We start from the raw sequence: 25,014 nt of genomic DNA on the forward strand, positions 1-25,014 counted from the left end.
ATATAGTCCTCAACGTATGACCACAATTGAGCCCAAAATTTCTGTTGCTAAGCAAGACAGTTGTTTTTTGTTCCGTTTTATGACCTTTCTTGCCACTGTTGTTAAGTGAATCCCTACAGTTGTTAGGTGAATGTGGCTTGTCAGAAAGTCGCAAAAGGTGATCATATGACGCCAGGACACTGCAACCCTCATAGATACAAGCCAGTTAACAAGCGTCTGACTTTTGATCACATGACCATGGGGATGCTACAACGGCTGTAAGTGTAAAAAAAAAAAAGGTCATAAGTCACTTTTTTCCGTGCCGTTGTAATTTCGAACGGTCACTAAATGAATGGTTTTAAATCGAGGACTGTGTGTATAGAGGGCACAGGGAATGGCTTTTAAAAGAGGAGGAAAAGCTGCTCTCAAAGCAACAGGCAAATAAAAAGGGTTTAGAAAGTAACTTGAGAGTTCGTTTCAGACTAGCCTCTCCCTGGTTCATATGAAGATCAAGGGGGACAGTGGGAAGCACTTCGAGATTGCAAGATTCTGTTATGACTGTTTAATAATAATAGTCCTGACCTACATGGCATTGGTTTCTTAGTCTAGTCGCCCCCATAGGACCGACAGGCATGAGAGGAAAGCATGGGCTGCTGTAATCCTTATAAGATGAAGACTTTATGGTGATTAGCATGTCTGCTCTTCAGGAATGATATGCGTTCCTCAAGGATGAGTGATAGCATTGACATCTAGTAGGGGAGGGGGAAACGTAGATCCCCATGGAGGCCCCGGCTTTTATTTTTTTAAAAAAAACCATCTGACTAGAACTGGCTATGGAATGCAAGTTTGAAAGCTCGGTTGCAACTTCTGTTACGGCACAGTCACCCTGTCCAAGTCCATACTGTTTATTCTATCGATGGCATGTTGCTTTTCCCCCATGTAAACCCTCCCTTCGCCTTACAGGTAGTGCTCTTCCGGTGACTGCTTACGACAAGAACGGTTTGCGTATTCTGCTGCACTTTGCAAAGGAGTGTCCTCCCGGGCGGCCTGATGTGTTGGTGGTGGTGGTATCGATGCTAAACACAGCACCTCTTCCTATCAAGAATATTGTGCTACAAGCTGCGGTGCCAAAGGTGGGGGAAAGAAGCTAACAGTTGACCAAGAACCAACTGGAGGAAGAGTGTAGAATGCTTTTATTGGTGCAGTCAGAAGCTAAGATTTCCCAGCAAGGAATCCTTCTGGATCATGGGGCTAAATCAAAGATAGATACTCCTAAGGAGAAGCAAAAGTCTGTGTGTTACCATTTTGCAGGCTTCTTGTTCCCAATCACTGCCTTAGGACATCTTTGGATAATGTAGAAATCCACTGAATCTCAGAATTTCCTCAGCTGATCCTAAATTAATTACATGAAGGCAGTTACACTAGACAGCTGAGTGGTTTGGCCTTCTCTTAGAAAATATTCCCATTTTTCTAAATACGTTTACGATCAAATGTGCTAGGTGTCTAGTACTATCTCTCCAGAAGAGGCATTGTGTTAACTTTTGTTTTTGGTGTTTTCCTTACAGTCCATGAAAGTAAAGTTGCAGCCACCTTCAGGGACAGAGTTAGTTCCATTCAATCCCATCAAGCCACCAGCTGCTATTACCCAGGTCATGTTGCTTGCAAATCCTAGAAAGGTGGGAAGACTTGTGTTCCAGATCCTTCTCCTCCTCCTCTTAAAAGATATAGTCATTTTCCTTATACTGGGTCATATTTTGTATGTCTCACCCCTGTTTTCTTGGACTGATGTAATGGGTAGCAAACAGGCTTCAATACTTTTCAAGGTTAGGATAAATAAGAAATAGAGCATGAAGTATTATTTAATTCTGCTAGACCTTGTTTTTTTCCCCCCCATGCTTCGCTCAGACAACTTTGAGTAAATCTGTGAAATTAGGGGACATCTCTCTCAATTTTCTGTAACATCACTGGAACTGTTAATGTCACAATAATGATGTTAGGCTGAAAGTGTGTGAGGCTTTTTTTTTAGCTTTTTCATTTTTTTTAGGGGTGGGACTATAAACAGAAAGCCCCTAGAAAGTGATAGTCCTTTACATTTTCCTCCAGAGAAGAGGCCAAAATCATGCTACTGATTTCTGCAGGCCATATGGTAGAATTTTCATCAGCGTACCTATGGAACATTTGGGGAGGGGATGGGCAGCAGATTTAAAGGTGGAAAAATTATCCCACAAAAATCAGTCCTTTTATCCAAGAATCGGACACAACTGAGTGGAAGAAAAAAAATCTCAAGAGTACTAGGATACTCAAGGGCTCCCCATCCCGACTTAAAGGCTGATGTGGCATGCATCGTGTACTCTTATATGTGTTCTTTTACTCTGTATTCTGTGGCTGGCTGCTATATTTGGTTTTCCTTTTTCGTTGCAGGAGAAAGTGAGGCTGAGGTATCGACTGACTTTCACATTGGGAGACACGCCCAGCACCGAAGTGGGGGAAGTAGACCAGTTTCCTCCAGTTGATAATTGGGGAAAGCTATGACCCAGAGCTATTTCATGGGGACTGGAATGAATGCGACATGACCAAGGCACCGGCGGTATCAGTGATATTTAGCTTTGTTTACATGTCCCGTCCACTCCACTTGTAGCCGTAGTCCAGGATGTTTCCTGCACTCTGGGATGACAGTCTGACGCGTAAATGCCAAGTGTAAATTTGTGGGAACAGCCAGGAACAGAGACCTGGTTGGTATCTTTACCTTGGCCAATCCAATTCTATCTTCCACTTCATTAAAACTTGAAATGTAAATGTTCTAGAGAATTTGATAAGCAGAAATTGAATATACTGGAACATTATTTCAGTTGGGCTAGAGGTCTACCAAGGGCTATGATGCCTTTGCAAATTCTTTTGGGGTAGAGTCCTAATGACCTTCCTGTACCCGATTCTTTTTACCTCTGTGAGATCAGAACTAGGATAACCTTTAGGCTTGCTGAGCAATAAGATACATTTCAAAAAATGGTGGTTTTTGCCATGATCAAGCACTCCATTTACAGAATATCTGTTCCAAGAGCCAGCAGAGCCCATACAGATATTTTACACTTGCCACTTGAGAACATCAACAACATACAGGTCTCAAGTGGCTGCCTTCTAATTTTATACTTGTAGCTGATTTGCTCGTGTGCTTTCCCGGTAACTGCTGAGTTTTGTATGCACACAGCTCTATGTTTTTCCTCTGCGTACACAATTGTCTCATTTTTGTGAGTTAGCTACAATAAAGATCCACATATAGTTTGTACACTGCTCAAGTGGGAAGCATGGAGTGATGGAAATACAAATAGTATTGAGAAGGAGCATCCATTCAGGTGCAGTTGTTAACTGGGCTCAAAGGAGAAAGTGAGGGAGCGAAGGCACCATTGTTAGTTAAAAGTATATGTATATTAAGCTATAGGAATGTACCAGATCTGCAGACCAGGGAAAAGAGGAGCCATGGCCATGCATGTGCAGGGCTGATACACTCCAGTTTTATTCTTTTTAGATAATAGGTGGGTAAGTGCAATTGTCTATAGGAAGCGAGATCTTTTGTTGAGACAGGCAGGCTTTTCTAAACAGTGATAGACACAATACGGTTCAAAAGCCATAGAGGGAAGTCATTGCTTTGAGTAATTACTTTCTCCTGTGTGTAACACAGTTTTGGTTTAACTATGTGCTCATCTGGAACAAATCGTTTTGTTCTCTAGTGAAGAGAAGGTCCTGAAAATCTACTCTATGCTACACTATAACCGAGGATTTTTTTCTGTGGGAGTTTAAAATTTTGCAATTAAAATTTTGGTATTAAAGAGAATGTGGGACGATCAGACCTCCGTTAAAATGGCTGTGACTTCTTTGCGTTAAGATTCTGTAGACAAGATACAGTTAACAGTCACAACAGAAAGAACCTCATTGGCTTTTGAAGGGATCCCGTTTCAAGTGTATGAGGAGATAGACCTTGATTAGCCAAACTCATGGTATGAGGGCTGCATTAATTATGTAAAGCTAATGGGAACCCAGCAGTATTTTTTTGCTCTTGATCTCGTCCTAATATTATAGTCTCCCTATTATCAGCGTTTTACTTAAGCTTCTAAGTCTGCCCCAGTGCCATACTTATTTGTACAGAGCAGATTTCACTGTTAGAGATGGTCTGCAAATCACTCCGAGGAAACCACACACACACACAAAGCACAAGGGCTTTCTGCCAAATTGCTTTCATGCTATTAGCAGTGCCACTCTGTCCATGCTGTATAATCCAACAGAAAGATCTCATAATCTCACTGTGTGGAAATGTACTACAAGCTTTAGAAATTATTTATGAATGTTCCTGTTCAAAAGGTGAAGTTGCAGCTTTCTATCAAACACTCAAGATTGTAAATATATCTCGGAAGCATTTGTTATTCTGCACGCTCAATAAAAATACTTTCTCTACTCTGCTTTAGCTACCTTGCAGCCACTTCATACTAAAATGTATTTTTTGTTTGAAAATTATTGGAATTAACGACCTGTTTCTTTACGGTAGCTGTGATGTAAACAGAAAGCTGTATGGCTAAATATCAACTACTATATGTACCCAGACAAATATCTTTTGGTTTGTTTTTAAACTCTTGAGTAAAATTTATTGCAAGGAGATCAGATTACCCCTGGGTATTTAAAACAAGCAAATGAAATGGTTTGTTTCAACTTGCATGAATAAAACAATTTGGGTTATTTTAATGACAAGATGGGATTTCCATTTTATAAGATTGTAAAAGTCTCTGTTTGCAAAAACTGAGTTTCTTTCTTGAAATTTACCACAAAAAGAATGATAAAAGAAATGCAAAATATGAAATTTATTTTTATCAAAATAATAACAACCCTGGTATGTACACTAAGTTAACAAAGTAAAATTTAAGAACTATTTTAATTTGCTGCTCTCATGATTCTTCCAGTGTGCCCTCTTTAATGATAGCTCTTGCTAAGTTTCGTGCCAGAGCAAGTCTTAGCATTTCCACCTTCATTATCTCTGCATCATCATCCTAGAAACAAGAAAAAAGGGGGAAAGAATTGAATAACATAACCTGAAATCAATTTTAGAAATATAAGAATATTTTATAAGTCAGAGCATACTTATACAGTCATGGCCACATTACTTCTTATATTTAGTATGTAACTCAGTAGAGTCCCTTAAAAGGATAGTCCAAAGGCTACTGAATTTTTCAGAGTTCTTCCTCCACGACTGGGGAAACAGTTCCATGTTAAATATTAATTTAGCATGATGCTATACATATTCAGATGGAATTTAAAAGTATTAACTTTAAGAATGAAGCTGCTTGCTCATCAGTCTGGAGGACGAACCCAAAATGTATTCATTCAGAACACATCCAAAATATCACAAGACGCTTCCAGAAATGCATTAAATTTATCTAGATTGGCTTCAGTCCACTCAACCGTGGAATATTCTGCACATCTCTAGTAGACATCAGTAATTCTCTGCCATTCCCAGAGAGCATTTGCAGCTATTTTTATTGCTTGGTCAGAACAATGAAAAGCACACACACCCTTCCCACTAGCATCCTGAAATGTAGAGAAGCAATGCTGGGAAGGGCTTTTGGTAACACTTTCATACCGTTAGAAACAATATTTTATCTTATGCTCCTTTCCACGGGTTTCAGGGAATCAATGGATGAAACACAACCAGGAAAAGCAGGCATTAGAAGTAATAAAATTCTGAAATGGAAAGGATTGTCCCCTTGATTCAAAGGACAAATTTTCTGTCTTGATACACCACTAAATCTTATGGGGAATCTGTTCTTTAAGCACAGAACATACCACTTTTTCCCAGTGTCAGTTTTCACTAAAATGTACATTTGTAACAAAGCAATTTAGTCAAGTTAACAAGATCAAAGAAGTTACAATTAACTTCAGTGTATCCTTACGAGTATGCACAAATGTACATAAGGAAAATATACAGAGATTAAAGCATATAATTGAGTTAGTGTTGCAGAATCTAATCTGGGTCGGTCACCGGGACCACAGGTTTTGTTTTATGAGCTTTCAAACTCATGCTGGAGCCCATCCTCAGGGGACTTCTCTTTATGCTCTGGGGCCTGGGCTGCTCTCTGTGTGGTATTTATATGGTGGCTGTTGTGTGTAGCTTTTTAGATGTAGATTGGGTTGTTGATGGCTGGCTATTAAGTCATGGCTGTAATTTCCTTGTGCTGCCAAGCCCCCGCCCCAACCTAGGTACTTGGTAAGCTGGAGGTAAATCAGCACTCCTGTTGATGGGTGTGTTACCATATAAATACCACACGCAGAACAGCCCAGAGCAAACAGAAGTTCTCTGAGGATGAGCTCCAGCATGAGTCCAAAAGCTCGGAAGACAAAACCTCTGATCCCGGTGACCAACCCAGATTGGATCCTGCAACATACATATATTCACCTTCATTTGTGACTTAATGTTCTCCTCCAATGCACTGATCTCAACAAAAACAATAACTTCTCTAAATTACAGTGGGGCTAAATCATGCTCTGTCCTCACATCCAGAAATTTTAATATATCAGGCCCTTAAAACAGCATACTTAGATAAGATTACCTGGAGCTTCTCTTTTTTTGGCTCTGATGCCATCACATCTTCTAAGCATTTCATCAATTCATATGTCTGATCAGCAGAAAATATCACCTGCAGAAAATTGATTGTAAACTTCATTTACTGCCAATTTCTCTCCCCACCCCCCATTTATTTTTGGAAGTGGGATTTTAAATTTGATACCCTGGCAGGTTTGAACTCTAAGAATGTATGGTTATCCCATTAACAGCTAGAGAGAATTTTGAAACTGAGCAATTTTTAAAATCTTTTTTTGGTCTATGTTTAGCTGTAAGAAAAATTCAATGTAGCATGTATAAACTCAAGGTGGCCGCTGTAAATATTACAAGGCAGGACCAAATGAAGATCACTACTTACATTATTCATCTACTCTTGAAAAAGATTACATTAAACTATGTTGCTGGAAAACACTCAATTGAGAATCTGGCACATAGAAATTAAACTTGAATAAAATCATGAACTTCATTTTAGAGCAGGCATCAAACTGAACGGACCCTACCTATCTGTAGGAAGGCTAAGCTCTTCTATTTACAAGCCCCTTTTTGCAGGAGTAAACAATCAGACTTTACAGTTCTCTCTCTTTAGATCAACATTTTTGTGATTACTGAGACTTGTGCTCAACCATCATTATTTGAATTTTGGTAACAACATAGCACTGAAGCTCTTAGGATCACACAATTTCTGGCTCAATGTTGTCTTTCTTAGTTTAGATTAATACCACTGCCTAGTTGGTATCAATTCATGTTGTATACAGGAAGTCCTCCACTTACAATCACAATTGAGCCCAAAATTTATGTTGCTCAGTGAGAAATTTGTTAAGTGAGTTTTAACCCATTTTATGACTTTTCTTGCCACAGTTGTTAAGTGAATCATTGCGGTTGTTAAATTAGTAACATGCTTGTTAAATTAATCTGGCTTCCCCACTGACTTTGCTTGTCAGAAGGTTGCAAAAGGTAATCACATGAACCCTGGACACTGTGATGGTTATATGTATGAAACAGTTGCCAAGCATCTGAATTTTGATCACATGATTGCTGCAAAGGTTGTAACTGTGAAAAACGGTCATATGTCACTCTTTTCAGTGCCATTGTAACTTCAAATGTCCCTAAACGAACTGTTGTAAATTGAGGACTACCTGTATTGTATTTTGACACCAACTCCCATCAGTTAAACAAAAATACATAATCCACAGAAATACCACACTTGCCTCTTTATGTTCTAGGAGAGGAAGTGCATCGGTCAACAAAGTCATCCAGAAGGAGCAAGGAGCAATACGAGCTGTCATCAGCATTAATAAGAGTTTGGCTGCTGCAAAGAACTTCTTCTCCCCATACATACGATGAAATTCACGGTACTTTCCTGTAAAAGACGTTAAGGCAGTCCTTTCACATTTAGAACACCCATCAATTCTCAATCTTTGATCCTACACAATTGCAAAAAAGTTATTCCTGTATTATTTCTTTATTTATTATGCTACAAAATTGCTCTGGGTGGCAGCAAAAGACAGAAAAAGCATTTGTAACTATGATCCGTTTAAATCAATAGCTCAAATCCCATTCATATCAAAGAAACAAACTGATAAATCATTACTGGGTTGTGTTTAAAAGTATCTGCAATGGTTTGTGCTAACTATGACAGCTTGGAAATAAAAGTCTAACTTCTATTTGGAAACTAAAGTATATCTTATTAACGCAATAGTCTTTGAAAAGGCAAGAAAAAGACACTGATATAATCAAAGTAAAATGTTTAGATCAAAGACTGATTCTCAATCCTATGGGCAACGTACTGTCCCTGCCCAGCATAGTATCTGAGGCTTTGAAACCCTCCTTTCCAGTTCAGGAAAAAGAGGAGGGATATTTGCAAGGTTGGTGTTTTTTAGTTTTGGAAGTTTTAAGTGGGAAGTGGGAACCTCTAAACTGTAAGCAAATGCTTCAAAAATAAAGGATTAAATAAGTTCTAGTTCCACCCACTCTAAATAGGTTCCAGTCAAAAAGAGAAAGTGTGACTCCCAAGCCAAACAAAATAGAACCCTATGTCAAAAGATGGAATCACTCACCAAGAAACGTTAGTCGGTCGCTAAGCAACATGGATGGACCCAAGTTGTCAATGAGGTCCAAATCTGAGAAAGTACCTCTTTCACAATATTCTCTCAAAAATCTAGATAACAATATGGGCAAAATAGCAGATTAGCACATACAGCCATTAGTATGTACTGTATATCTATTAATTCTTTATAGAAGTTCCTTCCTTCCTTCCAAGGATTATAAGAATTTAGATGTGAAGCATTTCTCAAGTTCTAATCAAGTAATATGTTTTTATCTGCATGAAATTACAAAACATTTCCCCTAAATTTTATACATTAATTCCCTTCTTGTTCATTAGTCCAGGGCCAGAGTGAGGATTCCAAAGAATAGGAGTGTGGAAAAGAAGAAGCGAAGGAGACATAACATTAGCGATTCAGTTGCCAGTCCCAACTATGGTAACTGAGGATTAGCTGCAAAACATTTTAATAAAAACAGCAGCAATAATTCTCTGAAATGTAAAATGGCTTTTCTTATATATTAAATACTCATTGATGGAAATAGACATATTAACTGGTATCAATTTTTTGCCTATTCCATTTCATCATTCTAACTGTTTAGAGTGTACTTATGAGCACAAAAACCACACACACAAAAAAACCCACAAAAAAAGTGAGAACTGGACACCGAACTGCTGATCGGTTCAAAATTGGGAAAGGAGCCCGGTAAGACTGTATACTGTCGCCCTGCCTATTTAACTTATATGCAGAGCACATCATGAGAAAGGCGGAGCTAGATGAATCAAAAGTTGAAATTAAGATTGCTGGAGAAATATCAACAACCTCAGATATGCAGATGATACCACTTTAATGGCAGAAAGTGAAGAGGAACTAAAAAGCCTCTTGATGCGGGTGAAAGAGGAGAATGCAAAAGTTGGCTTGAAACTCAACATTAAAAAAAACTAAGATCATGGCATCTGGCCCTCTCGATTCCTGGCAAATAGATGGGGAAGAAAAAGAGGTAGTGACAGATTTTATTTTCCTGGGCTCCAAGATCACCGCAGATGAGGACTGCAGCCAAGAAATTAAAAGATGCTTGCTCCTGGGGAGGAAAGCTATGGCAAATCTAGACAGCGTACTAAAAAGTAGAGATATCACCCTGCCAACAACAGTGCATATAGTCAAAGTTATGGTTTTCACAGTTGCAATGTATGGCTGTGAAAGTTGGACCATAAGAAAGGCTGAGCGCCAAAAAATTAAGGCCTTTGAACTATGATGCTGGAGAAGACTCCTGTGAGTCCCTTGGACTGCAAGGCGAACAAACCGGTCAGTCGTAGAGGAGATCAACCCTGACTGCTCTTTAGAAGGCCAGATCCTGAAGATGAAACTTAAATACTTTGGCCACCTAATGAAAAGGAAGGACTCACTGGAGAAGAGCCTAATGCTGGGAACGATTGAGGGCAAAAGAAAAAGGGGACAACAGAGAATGAGGTGGCTGGATGGAGTCACTGAAGCAGTAGACGTGAGCTTAAATGGACTCCAGAGGGTGGTAGAGGACAGGAAGGCCTGGAGGAACATTGTCCATGGGGTCGCAATGGGTCGGACACGACTTAGCAATAACAACAACAAAAATGAGCACAAATAATCCAACACCAATGATCAAAATATCGTCATTTATTAGGATTGCCAAATTCAAAGGGAGTATTGTCTCTAGCAATTGTATTATCCTAAACCTTTAGATAGCAGTAGTAATTTGCTGTTTCTGCAACTTAATAAGAATCCCGCTTCCCCAAATCCTACCTGTCTGATATGAGGGTAGCAAAAGCAGCATCTTTGGCTCGGATGCTCCAGGATAGTGCTGAGCCAAGGCGATTGTTCCGGACTGCCTTCATGGACATGATTTTACAGATGCTACGAACTGGGATGGGAAATGATGGAAGCATACTTGGTAACTGATTCTTTAGAAATGATTACATTAAAAAAAGTTTTAGGGAGAGTCACCTTGTTCAGTCATCGTTCTCTGTTCACAAATCCTCAGTACTTTCAGGGCTTTATGCTCCGTATCCAAGGAAATCCGTTCAATATGATGCTCCAGATATGCTTTACCATATTCTGGACAATAGTCAAAATAGTCAACTGCAAGTTGCCATAAGCTGTAAAGATGGAACCATAAATATTGAATTGCCTCTTCTGCACAGAGTAACTGCTTCAGCCACTAGCCTACACAACAAACACTAAAACAGTGAATCTCCTATTAGTTGTGTACATTTACTTTAGAGTTCCTTTTGCCTAACTGCTTTTAGAGAAGCTTAATATCAGTAAGAAATTAGTTGGAAAAGCCTTTTAAAATTGAGAAATTAAGTCAATATAATGCATGCACATTTTGTTTAAACAATCCCCCCCTTTTTAATTCAACAGATTAAATAAAACAGCCAGTCTGAGAATAACATCTAAAAGATTTGAGGAAAAAGGGACATATATGTACAGTATATGTATATATTACTTGAGCAAGGTCACTGATCTATGATAAATTTTTGGCCAAGGGACTTTTGTGAAAAATCATTTAATACTGGTTAAATAAATGATGAACTTCATAATGCTGCTTTCCCTAAAATATTAAGAGAAGTCAGACATCAATATGGAAGCACTACAGACATAATCAGCCTATCTGGTTCCCACAGAGGGAACAGAAGTAAAAAATAGGCATTCTTTGTGGGAGAGTTTTGTCGTTTTGTCCAACGTTGGTATATAAATAAACCATTATGTTTATTTATACCAGATACTTAATGAAATTTTGTTTTATCATTCCAGCTAATTGAGAATTAGATATGTTTCTCTATTCTTTAGTAGCAGGAGATTCTAATTAGTGCTAAAAATAACAACCCATTTTGTTCTTTTGGATGGTTGTAAGGATGATATCAACTAGCCTTAAGCATCAAATATTAGGAATTCAAATAAAGCTGAAAACCTTCAATCCAGAGAAACAACTAGTAAATAAAAAAAGTATTTGCACATAAAACACTTTTGATATTTAAGTGATAGAAATGTTAATATATTATTTCAATTTCATTCAGCAGGGAACCGTTAGTAAATTAGAAGAGAAATTAAATATTTTATTCTTATCTTGAAGCCATTTGGGAAAACTATCCAAATACTGCCTTGCCTTCATTACAGATGTACCATATGCATCATTTAAAACAGGCAGATTCTATTCTTCTAGATTAGATAGTCTTCATTATTCACTTCCAATCCATTTGCAAATAGATTTCCCTCCCTTTTAAATCAATGGGAGAGAATGTATCACTGCTTGCTCTAAGATGTACAAGATTCCATGCCAGTTTGGAAGTGCAGTGGAGGTTGTAGACTTAGGATATCCACGATCCCACTTTATGGCACTTTTTCAGGGGAGAGGTAGGTACATTTTCCAGTGTCCATATCAGCTTTCTTTATTTGAAGTCAGAGCCCATATCCAACTTCACAAGAGGAAATATGACACATCAAAAGATGCTTGCGACACTTTCCCAAAGAGTAGAATTGTAGGGCTCCTATTCTTATCAGGACCGATGACTCTTTGTGAATCGTTTTTTCCCCCTTGTCTTTTTATCACTGGCAATACAATACTATATTGTATTACTATACTATTTACTATACTATACTATTGTATTACTATACTATGTCTCTAGATGAGTGAGTGTGTATAAATATAAACAAAAACTCTTACCTGTGATGGGCAAAGAGCCCAGAAGCATATTCTAGCAGGAGGTATTCACGCATATTGGAACCAAAGCTTAAGAAATAACATAATATATCAATTTTTCTAACTGACATATAATATTTCTGACCTAATTTCTTTCAATATCAAATATTTTAAGCCCCAGTAAAAAAAATTAATTAGAACAGAAATTAGTGGAATATCATCATCAGAAATAGAAGAATTATTTTCAGTTCAGTCACACATGCATTAAATGAGATTCACTCAATCTCAGCCTTGCTTCTGTAAAATGGCAATAATACTGTCACTTCTCTTTCAGGAATTACCACAGTAATGTATATGGAATCCCTATGGACAGTTTGAAGGATTACATAAATTATTCTTAAAAAAGGAATTTAAAATTAAGGCAGTTTTAAAACTGAGCCCGATAATGAGAAGAAAGGGAAACTTACTAAAGATTGTGGGACTGGAGTAGATTACAATGGTCCAAGAGATCTGTCAGATGAGCTACAAACCACCAGTTGCTCAAGGCAATGCTGCAAGTACAAAATCAGAAGGAATCTAGGATTGCAGTATAACACATGATATAAAATGTATTTATATTCTCAGAAAAACAATAACCCATATTTTATACTTGCAGAATCCTACTTGTTCACTGCATATTTTTGCCACGTTTTATTTTTAAAAGCTTTCCGGCTTTTTGGTTTGTATGTTGCTTTGTTTCAAATCATGACGTCATATACAAATCAAGAATTCAAAACACAAAGATGACAAAAATCACCTGCATTCTTTAATCACTTGGTGGATATCAAATTCAAAAGCTGCCAATAAGATGCTGTCTAATGGTTCCGGGCTGCTTTCTCCTCCCAGAAACATGTCCAGGCTGGACTGTGGAATACATAAAGATGTAAAACACTGAGGTTGTGTCTAGCTATACCAGATATGTTCTCTCTCAGTAAAGGACCACCAAGATTTCCCAAAAATAACAGATTACTTAAAATATCACACTCAACTGCTTTTTTAATTGGGATTGGCTATTTTCAATCACTGGGAAAATCAGAGCAGTATTAGCATTTCCCAAATCAAAGCTAGCACATTGATACCATGTTCTGATAGCCTGTTTTGATAAGACTGAACTTAGTCCAATACAATGGGTTTTCCAGGATTTGCTACTTTGTAAATGGCATGCAAAACTATCAACCTTCTACCTAAAAAGGCACTACTCAGACAGACCCTGAAAACTGCATCATCTTTCCCCTGTACAATGTATAATCACTTGCCTTCCTACTGGGTGGCAAAAGGATGGAGGCAACTCTGCTTCAGTGGCAAAATATATCACCTGTGCATAAAGATGGAGTTCCACGTGCTTCACGGTAGGATGGCAATATAACAGCCGGGTCACAAGAAAATGGTACCAGGTTGTCATTAGCTCTTTCTTTTCCAAAATAGCATTCTCATCCCCAAGTAGGATCTAAAAAAAATGAACAGGAGTCCTTAAGGATTCAGCTCCCATCAGCTCAGGGTTTTAATACAGTATATAGTATGCCAATTGTGACCTTATCAGGCTGAAAATGATCAACTATGCTTCTGCTATCTAACAGCTGGATAAATGTAATTCACGTGCTTACCAAACATCTGTACTACAAGTAGTCCTCATTTAACAACCATTCATTCAGCAACCATTCAAAGTTATTGTAGTGAACAAATGGTAGTTACAACTGGTCCTTGTAACTACAAGTTCCAACCTGTAGCACACCCAGAATCACACGATCAAAATTTGGGTGCTTGGTAACCGCTTGGCCAACAGCTAAACTGCATACAGAAAGACATTATATTCCAAATCCCATCACTGGCTGACCAGATCAGGGGTCACCAACCTTTCGGACCTCAGGGACCACTAAATTCATAATTTTAAATCCCGAGGACCACTAATATGATTTTTTTTAAAAAAGATAAATAGTATTTAGTGCAATATAAAAATGCAAATAATGTTTCTGCAGACCACCAAAATTTTCTCACGGACCACCAGTGGTCCATGGACCACTGGTTGGTGACCACTGGACCAGATAACCTCATTCATAAGACCATATATACACACACACACACATATACATACACACATACATACACACACCTTACAAAGAACTTCCATGTGAGAATTAGATGCAAATGTTCCATCTTTCAGAAACCTCTCACATTCCTCATGCCAGTGCTGCCATTTCAACTCCATCTCTGTCAAAGTCTGGTTACTGCTAGGCTGCAAAGGGATACATAATGAGAAGGTTTTTGAAATTCTTATTGCAGTGTTTCTTTTACTGATTTTCCATAAAAACAAAACTGTTTTGGTGTTACGTTTATCAAGGGTTTCAAGAGATTTGTGCAGAATAAAAGATAAAGTTTATCTAAGGAATGGAATAATTAAATTGGAATTTGAAAGAATACATAGTGTTACAGATATTTCTACAGTAGAGCTTTTAGATATGTTTAAATAAGAGCAGGATAACATGCTGGTGACAAGTATCTATCTTTAACTTATAGGAATTTAATTTTCACTACTTAAATTCTTTCCAAATATGTTGGTTCAGGAGTACAGCCAATCTACAGAAACAGCATTCTTCTTAATGCACTGTCAATGATTTTATAACATTATTTGGCTGATGCAAGATACTTAGCTTCATAATAGTATGAGAAAAATGAACTAATCCACCTGGAGACCTTCAACCACTTAAAACAAGAGTACTGAAAACTGAGTAATACAAACCAATGATCAGACTCAGAATTAAGCAAGTTTTGTATGTTTTTGAAAATATATTTTTACTATATCATTACAGATCACCCAGAGAAAACTGCAAACATACACTGAGAACAGGCATTTTCTTCATCAGCTCATCTAAAACTTTGCACATGTGCACTGAAGTGGGATTGGTAATAGCTTCTTTAGAAAGTAATTGCCGAGCCTCATCCATTCTACCTTGAAGCACATAACCAGTTACCTGAAAAATATAAAAATGATTTCACATATTAATACTATTATCCAAACCATGCATGTATGGTTACACTGACACATACTACCTCATAAAAAAGAGATATAAAACTGCAACTTAAGTAAAACAGGTTTAAAGTGCTCTGTCAGAAATAAATATGATGGTTGAAAGGCCATTTTTCCTGTTGACCAAAAAACTATGGATTGTTACTACACAGAGCTAAGCACTAATACATTAAGCTCCATTCTAGATCTACATAAATTGTAAATACAAAGTTACATAAGGCAGCCTTACAATCAACTTTTAAGTTGATTTTGATGGGAGAGTTTCTTGCAAACCATAGATACTACATAGGTGGCTCAAACACTATAAGCTTTTTGTCATCATTGATTCAGTGTAATAACTTGGGGGGAAAAAAACTTACATTTTACAGTGGATTCAATTAAACAGCTTTCTGAGCAAAAATGAAGCACAGCAGCTGGACGCTACTGCTTCCTGGATAAAAACATGCCTTACCACATTCCAGAAATTTTCATGTTTTGCTGGATTCTCACTCCTCAGAACCTCGCAAACCATGTTGTCTACTTCACACACATGAAGACGGACCCAATCAAGCAGGTGACATAACACCAAACCCGCTGGGGGGAAAAAATAAAGATACATGCCTATGAGCCCAAAGAACTGTCTGAGATACTATTTTTATAAGATATAATCCCATTTCTATATGCTTTGCACTGGTCCATTGCAGGCCACATCACAAATGTTATTTCCTATGCTGATGGTATCATATCATAGAGAAGATGTAGTTATGATTATATGGTGGGATGATATTGTACAAATTTATCTGACAATTACAATTATGGCACCTAGAAATTAGCTGCTGAATCAGAGCATGATAGGAAGTAGTTCAAGACAAAAGTCTCCAGGACGATGCAATGCTGCTCCCGCTTCCTTGGTCTCTTGCATGCTGGTGGGGGAGGGCTCCTCAGTTTGCAGTGGCAAAAACCAGACCCAGAAAACCAGGCCTGTGAGCTGCTGCAACCTGGGCTCAGCCAAATAACAGATCAATGCATCATTCATCCTTTTTGCGATACACTGTAAACTTCCAGTTCTCATAGTACAAATAGATTATTTTGTTGCACTAGGTCAGCAACCAAAATGAAAAGTGAGCATCAGAAATTAATCATTTCTCCACCCCAGTAACATTATGGTCTGTCAGCAGCAATAGCCTTTTACTCACAACTGTTGCAAACAGTTTTGTTTTAAATAACAAAGGAAAAAGCCATTGTCTTCAATATGAGAAATGTGAAGGCAGGGAGGTATTTCTTCCTCAGCTCAGAAAGACATTATGAAGATACCTAATTAGAAAAGCAGCACATGAATTCTAAGAGAATATGTGAAAAACATAAAAGTAATCTTGATTTCATTATAAATCAAAATTCAGTGTTGAATTTATATTTACCGAATACCAAATTTACACACACACACACACAAAGTTTGTCGCGAAAGCAACTGCCCACGAAGGCTCCTGGATTGGGGCTGAAAGGCGAAAGCGGAAGCAGTATGCTCCGTCCCATATTTGGGTAGACCAGGTTGCCCTGATAGACTGATCTCACCAGAAGGAAAAAAAAACAACAACATTTACCTGGAGCAGCTTCAATAAACATGATTTCACACAGATTCCAGATCAACTCCATTGCGGACAAAACAGAGACCTAAGAAAGATAAATATCAATTTACTAGAGATTTCCATTATAAAGCTTTAACCTTAAACTCTTCCTAACATAAAAAATAACAGTCAAAAATGTGAATACTTAAATTGAATTTTCTGCAAATAGATAGGGTATTTTTAAAATAAATCTTTTAGATTATATTATTTACAAGCTGAAGAGCCATTTTGGTGTAATGGTTAAGGTATTGGGTTAGAAACCAGAAGACTGTACATTCTAGCCCACCTTAGGCACAAAAGAGCATATGATGGCCGTCGCCAGAGGAGCTTTTTATCAGGTTTGCCTGATACGCCAGTTGCGTCCCTTCTTAGACCAGGATTCCTTATGCAGTCACTCACGCCCTCGTCACTTCCCGTCTGGACTACTGCAACGCTCTCTACATGGGGCTCCCCTTGAAGATCACCCGAAGGCTCCAACTGGTTCAGAATGCGGCCGCGCAGGTGATAGAGGGAGCGATTCGTTGCTCCCATATAACACTTCTCCTGCGCAGGCTGCACTGGCTTCCGGTGATCTTTCGGGTGCAATTCAAGCTGTTGGTCACCACCTTTAAAGCGCTACATGGCATAGGACCAGGTTACTTACGGGACCGCCTGCTGCTACCGGTGACCTCCCATCGACCAGTGCGCTCCCATAGGGAGGGTCTCCTCAGGGTGCCGTCGGCCAGACAATGTCGGCTGGCGACACCCAGGGGGAGGGCCTTCTCTGTGGGGGCACCAACCCTCTGGAATGAGTTACCACCAGGCACCCGCCAACTCCCTGATCTTCGGACCTTTCGACACGAGCTGAAAAAATTTCTGTTCCATCGCACAGGACTGACCTAATGGGTTTTAAAATGGGGTTTTTATTGGTTTTAATTGTTCAGCCAAGTTTGAATTTTCTTTTTAAACTGGTTTTAATTTTTGTATTAACTGTTTTACTCTGGCTGTAAACCGCCCTGAGTCCTTTGGGAGAAATTTAAACAATAAAATAAATAAATAAAACATCAGCTGAGTCACACTCTGAGGATAACCTCAGGCAAGTCTCTCTCTCAGCCCTAGAAAACAGGCAATGGGAAACCACTTCTATAATATTGCCAAGAAAACTGCAGCGACTAGTCAACAAATGACTCAAAGGCACACCCCTCCAAAAACACCAGCAGGCTCAGAATGTTCAAGCTCAATGTTTAAACTCTTCTGATGAGTATGAACTTCTATGTATTTATATTTTTTCATAACCTGGAGCAGAAAAGAGGGATTATCTTCCTTGGAAATGGTTTAGAAATTCATCATTAAGCAAAATTCCCATCTCCCTCAAGTGAGAAATGGAATCAGCCGAGAGCATATAAATCTATGAATCTTTGAAACAGTACCTACCATACTGCAATAGTAATACCATAATAATAGAATATGACATCAATTTTTCCCATAGTATATTCTCTGTTTCCAAAACTTTTAATGATTTTTTTACTACAAAATGTTTTAAATAAAACAAAATAGAAATAGCATTGAAATGGCATTCTAGGCAAAACAGGCTTCAATCTGCCCTATAGAACATAACTTACAATTTAGGATCATATTTATGACTAGCTGAAAGCAACTGTTTATTTTGTTAGTTGTAGGAACCATACCCATCCTTCTGCCAAAAACTTTTTGGATGCAGTTAGTTTAGAGTTAAAATCAATGGAAGAAATACATCTATAAGAAAAACAGATGCTTTTCCAAATGAAAGTAACTTTTAGGAATAAGAGCTGGAACAGTATAAAAGGATTATGTGTATATATGAATAGCCTTTTACTTAAGACATTACTCCAAAATCACCTACAAGAAGCATATTCATTCCCACAGGTGAGCAAAAACATTTTGAAAAGAGTAAACACAGATTGGCAAATGCATGTACATACAAACCTACAAGTGGGCAAATAACCAAGAGACAGAATTCAGAAAAATAACAATTTGGGTAATGTTTTAAAACATGCTTTACCATGTTTTACTACTTCTTCATTATCTTTGGAATATAAACACAATTGACTAGCTATCCAAATTTACATTAGCATTTATAGTTATACTTGGGATATTCAATTTTTGAAATTGGTTGGTATTATAAAAGACACATCAGTGGAATCTATAGATATGCAGAACAATTATTGGAATGTTACAAAAATCAAGGACTAAATATTGTTGGACAAAATAACAGAGATGATATAAATTTAGAACTACTATTAAGAAGTAGACACGTTCTTGAACAAGCACAATTTAATTCTAAGTAGATTGTGGCATTGTGCCTGCTATGGTAGATAACAAATATTCTACCAGAACTCCAAAATAAATTCAATGGGCTGCATCAAAACTAAAATAATGGAAAATCCTAGTAGTAATTTGTTCTCCAATACCCTATCAAAATAAAACTATACACATTACCTGAGTACTGTAGTGTATCTGCATTGCAGGATCCCGTGCAGATACTAAATCAAAGAAAAATACAGAAATCAATATTTATACATTGTTATTATTCAGTTCACCAAACCAAAATCATTGTTTATTCCAGCTCTACTATACATTGCAGGAAGATTTGTACATTGTTCATTTACTGTTTTTACTAGTTACATTCAAAAAACACTATAACTTTTCATCAGATGACTAAGCAATTATCATAGCAAATACATAAATCTTAGTGAGTTGGTTGACTGTTCATTTTTGGAACCAACTCTACAGCCAAATTTCATAAGCAGTTTTTCAAGTACTTGTTCAGACTATGAATCATTCTGATTTGTTTTAAAACAGTCTGTTGTAGATTCGTTCCAGAGGCTTCCATTTAATAAAAAGTAGAAAACTTACTAGCCATCTGATGTGAATCTTCCATGCAGGCTCTTATAACTGATCGATAGCTTTTGCTTACTCCAACCAATCTATCCAAAAAAGGAGAAGAGTTTGATTTTGTTTAAGCATCATGTCACCTCCTTGACAAATGCCAGGTTCTTTAGTACAAATAAGCAATATCAGATCCAAAAAGCCTCTAGACACTGGGATAGGACACCATGGCATCACTCAAATGGTTTGGGTGGGTATCAGTTATTATAACTGCACAGGTAGTCCTCAACATATGGCCATTATATTGCAATGATGCTGAACAAACAGTTACAACCTGTCCTCAGACTTCCAGCCTCCACAGCATCAACATAATAGCAATCTAAGTGCTTCGTAATCTGCTTCTGCTTACAACTGGTTGCAATACCCCACAATTATGTGATCAGCATTTGCAAACTTCTCTGCCAGATTCCCCAGAAACTCAATGAGGAAAGGTTGCAAGTTGCTGGAGTATATCTTCCTCCCTCACACATCCTCCTCAGACCCTTAGAATTCATGCTGCATCAGCCATACACACACCATCTCCAATGATCACTCTGCCTTCCTTGCACATCCCCGTGGACCCTCCCTATCCTCCCTTGCAGCCTTGAGCACCCTTGCTGAGTTTTGCTTCTATCGCACCCCCTTTGCACCCTCACTGACCCATGCCATGCCTCCCTTGTACACTCATGGATTGTGAACATCCTCCCCAACTGTAACTGTGCACCTTGCACACCTTTCCCAGGCCTTGCCTTCATAGTCTGGTGTCCCTCTGCATTTTTCACATCCTCTCCCCAACTCTTGTTGCACCTCCCTCAACTCCTACTTACCCTTCCCAAGCCTCACCTTCCTCGTACACCTACCCTAACTGGTGCTCATCTGCCTTGCCTCTTCACACAACCCTTGCACCCTCCTATACCTGGCAGCTGCCTCTTAAATGTCTGCCAGCTGCCTCTTAAATGCTTGCCAGCCTACTTGCAAACCATTTGCGACTTGTAACTTTCTGCTGGCTCTCACAGTAATTTGGTAGTGGGAGGTTGCCTTGCCTAATGATAGTAGGATTCAGTTAATGACAGTAACTGGGACTGCAGGTATTGCTTTCATCGCTGATACGACTATGCTTTATGACATTGCTCAGCAATGTAAATTGCCATCATAAATCAAAGGCTATCTATATTCTGAAACACATATTGAATGCTTCTTTTATGCCAATATTATTTCTGTAAAAATGTGACTTAAAACATTTTTAAGTCACATTAAAGTTACATTTCTTTAAGTTAAATTGAGTTAAATTCCTCCAAGTAATAAGCAGGAATGATCAAGTTATTGGAAACATATTGCTGCCTAAGAGGGGCATACCAATTACTGGAAGGAAGTTTCACGTATTTTTGCCACACGTATATAGCTTTGGATCATTTTCCTCAATAAATAAATGAACAAGTATAATGTTTTTGACTCATTTTGTTTAACTGGGCTTGCTTTATCTAATTTTACAATTTGTGTGGAGAAGAGGTCAACCTTTAGGTCACACTGATGCAGAAATATTGAAAATTCGAAAGTATTCCCAAACTTTTAAACACTTTTGTGCAGAAAGCACTGCAAAAGACTTTTAAAAACTCAGTAATACTTTAGATAATTACTGTGCAGTTCTTGACTTTCCAGCCTTTTCTTTCTCATTCTTCTGAAGTCCAACAAAGATCCCGTGTGATTCATTGAAAAGCTTCCGCAAAGTCTGAGAATAAACATCTTGATCTTTGCGTACCACATAGACAAAAGGACAGCCTGGAGTCTTCTCTTTAGCCTCTGAAACAAATGATGTAGAAATTTCTATTGTAACTATGCAGTAAATACTATTATTTCAAATGTATTAATAATTGATATTATATGTCAAAGCAAAATTTGAGGAAAATAATATATAGAGATTAAGTTGGTATCCTCATTGTTGGCTGTTAGAGAGACAGTAATTCTGTAAGGCCTTTAGGGAATACTCGTAGTTACATTCACAGTTTCATATCTATATTCTTATTGATATTTATATTTTTAGTGTTTTTATACTATATTGTAAATTGCCAAAAGCATTTTTGTTAAATGTGGTGGCATATACTCAAAATATTTATATAACCAAATAAAATAAACATGTAGCTTTAGTTATTATTAACAATATTCTAGAAAACACATATTACAACAAGTATAAGATATATTCCACAGGTAAATAAAGCAGAAATAAATAATCAAAGGTTTATTACACCATGCAGGCTTTTCTAATAAAATCTGTGTACTGCATAAAGAGACATAAATATTATGAGCCAAAACAAAAATGAGTAAGATCTAACATAAACAATGAATTTTACAATCAGTTAATAACATAATAGTAAATCTGGAGAATACTGATAATGGAACACCATCTATTTCTATGTCTTCCTTTTCTTTGTAATTTTACTTTTAAGAAACCTCTCTTCCATGCCTCAAATGCTTCTGTATCTTCCAATCAGAAATAGTCAAAAATTAGATACAGCACTATTGGCAGCAAATGGTGGTCCATGCCTCAGAATAGTCCAACACTGACCCTTTAACTGTCTATGGTAATATGGAGGCATGCCTGATGAGGAAGCAACCCTCTACTTCCATCAGGAACTGCTTTTTATGCTTTTTATGACTTGTCAACTGAGGTCGTAATAGAGGAATTTCCTGGAAAGAGAGAGTCCAAGAGAACTCATGCAACTATGGATAGTTTTTGAAGCAGCAAACGAATCTTGCACAGAATATCATTGTTTTAGCACACTGAACATAGAACTTTTAAGGTGCCTTGCAAACACCACATTCAAAAATTTTACATGTAGTTAAGAAAGAGCTGTGAAATTCTCATAAATTGCATCTCCAGTAACCAAACTTTAGTTAATTTCATTATGTCATACACACGATTAACCAAAAGTCAACCTCCCATATTTTCAGGAGGCTTAATGTCCGAATAATACTTTTAAAAATGCGACCTTCATTATTTCATCCTCCAAGATACACCAGACCACACTGTTATTATTACTAATTTATATGCTATCCAACTTCCAGGGACTAGTTTACAAATTGTTAAAGATATTTAAAAGTAAAAAATGATACAAGAAATATTTAAAAAGAAAAAAGACAGCAGAAACAATCTGGATGAAAATAAAAAGTAAGAAAAGGGGTATCATTAATACAAATACCATATAAGCAATAAAATTTTAAATTTATTTTTGGTAAACTTTTTGCTTCATATATTTTAATAATCACTTGTGTGATAAGGTGCCCATTTTATTTTTCTAATATTTATTTTCTTTTAAAGACGGAAGGGCTAGGTTTAGGGAAAATGTTAAAAAAGGAATGTAGTTAGCAGAAGAAAGGATATCAAAAAGAGGTCACTGACAACCATTTGCTCAAAGCTGAGAAAACTGGAGCTTCAGTTCATAGTTCCAACAGTTAATCTACTCCAATATTTTGCTTTAGTTTATTCATATCATGAGCATATTAAACAAACAAAACTGCATTTAATAAAAGACATTGCCAACCTGTTGGCTTAAACAAAGTTTCGCACACCAACATCTCTGTGGGTCCCCATGTAAAGCATAACTGTTTCTGGTCAGAGTTCACTCCTGGAATAAGCTGTTTAATAAAAAAAGAGAGAGAGAAAGAATTGGACAATCGTTGATATTGATGCAATCAAAAACTATTTAAGTCATCAATAAACATTTTAAAAGCATTAACTACAGCTGAAAGTATATACATTGCTCAGGGGCTAGGACGTTGAGCTTGTCGATCGAAAGGTCCATGTGAAATGCCGAATAACCTTTACGTGTTTTCACAGCTTACAATGCAGACAACCGCAACTTTTTTATATAAAGACGTTCAGATGTCTTTTTTCCGGACCACCCAAGGTCCTCTGTTTTTATCAGCTTTGCTTTTCCAACCGGTTTTGTTGAGCAGGAGTTGTCCTGCCTGGCATTGCCTATTTACGGCATCTCCTAGGATCCACGACTGCATGGAAGCAACCATACCAATAACAGGCCTTCCATTCATTCAGCGAGGGCTGAGTAGCGGGCCCTGCAGTGGTTTTCCGTCCCTAACGACGAAACCGCCGCAAGAGAAGCTTTCCCTTCCGACGGTGGAGGGCGCCTTCCTGCCGTCTCTAATTCTCCCCTCGGTGCTCCTCTACGACGGTTCCCTGAGCGCCATTCGCCAGGCCCCCTGAAACTCACCGTGACCGACGGCTCCACATCCAATTCCTCCATGCCGTCCAGCGGGAAAAGGCCGCGCTCCGGCCTCCCTCGATTTCTTCTCGGCCTCAGCGCCTCGGCGGCGGCGCTCTCAGCCAATCGCCGGTCGATGCAGGTCCCGCGCGCGCCCCCGAGCCGAAGGACCCTATTTTCCCTTTCTCCGACACTAGAGATAGGAAAAGCAGAAGTGTCCGTCCCGCCTGTTTTTTGAACTTCAGAGCCGACTGCTCGTATTTTCCCGTGCACCGATTGCGGGCAAGTTGTCGAGCTGGATGAATCTCTCGAAAATTGCTAAAAGATGAGCCATGGTTTCTTGCCGCCCAATTCCTTTACAGAAGCCCCAACAAGAAAATCAAGCTGCGGAATGAAGAAAAAAAAACACCCAACTTCCAAACCCAAGTATGGAAGCAACTGAATGATCTCTTCAATTTAATTTAATCTAAATGGATATCCTTTTTCAAAATGTCCGTGGCTGGAATAGAATTTACAAAATCAAGAAACAAATAAATGATATGAACCTGAAAAGCCGTACGGTAGCCATACATCTTTTGAACCCCTCTCTCTGTGCTCCACAAGACAAATCGAACATATTTTGCAAAACAACGAAGCGAGATTAAGCACAGTTCAATTGTGTTGGGTCACTCCCCAATCCAGCAAAAAAGAAAAAAGCAGCAAGAAACAGAAAACTATAGCTTCTCCTATCTTTCTCGCTCAGATCCATGTCCTGAATGCTTGTGAAAATTCCATTCCATCCCCTTTAAATAAACCTCCTTCAACCTGCAGCGAATAATAGTTCATCCAAATCGTCTTCTCACAACCCAAAGCTAATACTTGCTTGCAAGAAGACATTTGAGATCTCTCTCTCTCCCTCCCACTTTTTTCATACAGTGCAAGGGTTTACCGCAGGAATTTCTTCGC

The 25,014-nt window shown here is 38.1% G+C and overlaps 2 protein-coding genes across 5 annotated transcripts in view; one reads left to right on the top strand and one right to left on the bottom strand.

Annotated features, from left to right (window-relative positions):
* GGA3 (golgi associated, gamma adaptin ear containing, ARF binding protein 3) overlaps positions 1 to 4,430 on the top strand; it is a 34,659-nt gene extending 30,229 nt beyond the window's left edge. For 3 of the 4 annotated variants that reach the window (XM_058167662.1, XM_058167663.1, XM_058167665.1), the window contains 3 exons: positions 943 to 1,112; positions 1,545 to 1,655; positions 2,401 to 4,430. In XM_058167662.1, coding sequence (XP_058023645.1) covers positions 943 to 1,112; positions 1,545 to 1,655; positions 2,401 to 2,511 — 392 coding nt within the window. In that variant the 3' untranslated portion in view covers positions 2,512 to 4,430. The remainder of the gene's footprint in view (positions 1 to 942; positions 1,113 to 1,544; positions 1,656 to 2,400) is intronic. The other variant, XM_058167664.1, reaches the window with a different exon arrangement.
* A 272-nt stretch (positions 4,431 to 4,702) lies between these two features.
* On the bottom strand, positions 4,703 to 25,014 carry NUP85 (nucleoporin 85). Its single transcript, XM_058167666.1, has 20 exons — positions 24,998 to 25,014; positions 24,079 to 24,453; positions 23,392 to 23,485; positions 21,490 to 21,652; positions 19,841 to 19,911; positions 19,424 to 19,467; positions 16,943 to 17,012; positions 15,814 to 15,935; positions 15,172 to 15,306; positions 14,448 to 14,570; positions 13,653 to 13,784; positions 13,095 to 13,201; positions 12,766 to 12,849; positions 12,323 to 12,388; positions 10,603 to 10,754; positions 10,402 to 10,519; positions 8,638 to 8,738; positions 7,789 to 7,940; positions 6,570 to 6,656; positions 4,703 to 5,012 (listed from the first exon to the last, which is right to left on the bottom strand). The coding sequence occupies exons 2-20, from the start codon at positions 24,109 to 24,111 to the stop codon at positions 4,911 to 4,913; spliced, it is 1,956 nt and encodes a 651-aa protein (XP_058023649.1). The 5' UTR covers positions 24,112 to 24,453; positions 24,998 to 25,014; the 3' UTR covers positions 4,703 to 4,910.

The sequence above is a fragment of the Ahaetulla prasina genome, chromosome 2 (genome assembly GCF_028640845.1).
Source record: "Ahaetulla prasina isolate Xishuangbanna chromosome 2, ASM2864084v1, whole genome shotgun sequence".
Classification (NCBI taxonomy): domain Eukaryota; kingdom Metazoa; phylum Chordata; class Lepidosauria; order Squamata; family Colubridae; genus Ahaetulla; species Ahaetulla prasina.

Bases quoted from the DNA above. Each gene is read 5' to 3' on its own strand.
- NUP85 (XM_058167666.1), bottom strand. From the start codon at position 24,111: ATGGAGGAATTGGATGTGGAGCCGTCGGTCACG. The intron at 13,785-14,447 runs GTGTGTGTATGT...CATTTTTTTTAG, and splicing joins ACATGGAAGTTCTTTGTAAG to ATCCTACTTGGGGATGAGAA. The intron at 13,202-13,652 runs GTGATATATTTT...TGTATTCCACAG, and splicing joins AACTCCATCTTTATGCACAG to TCCAGCCTGGACATGTTTCT.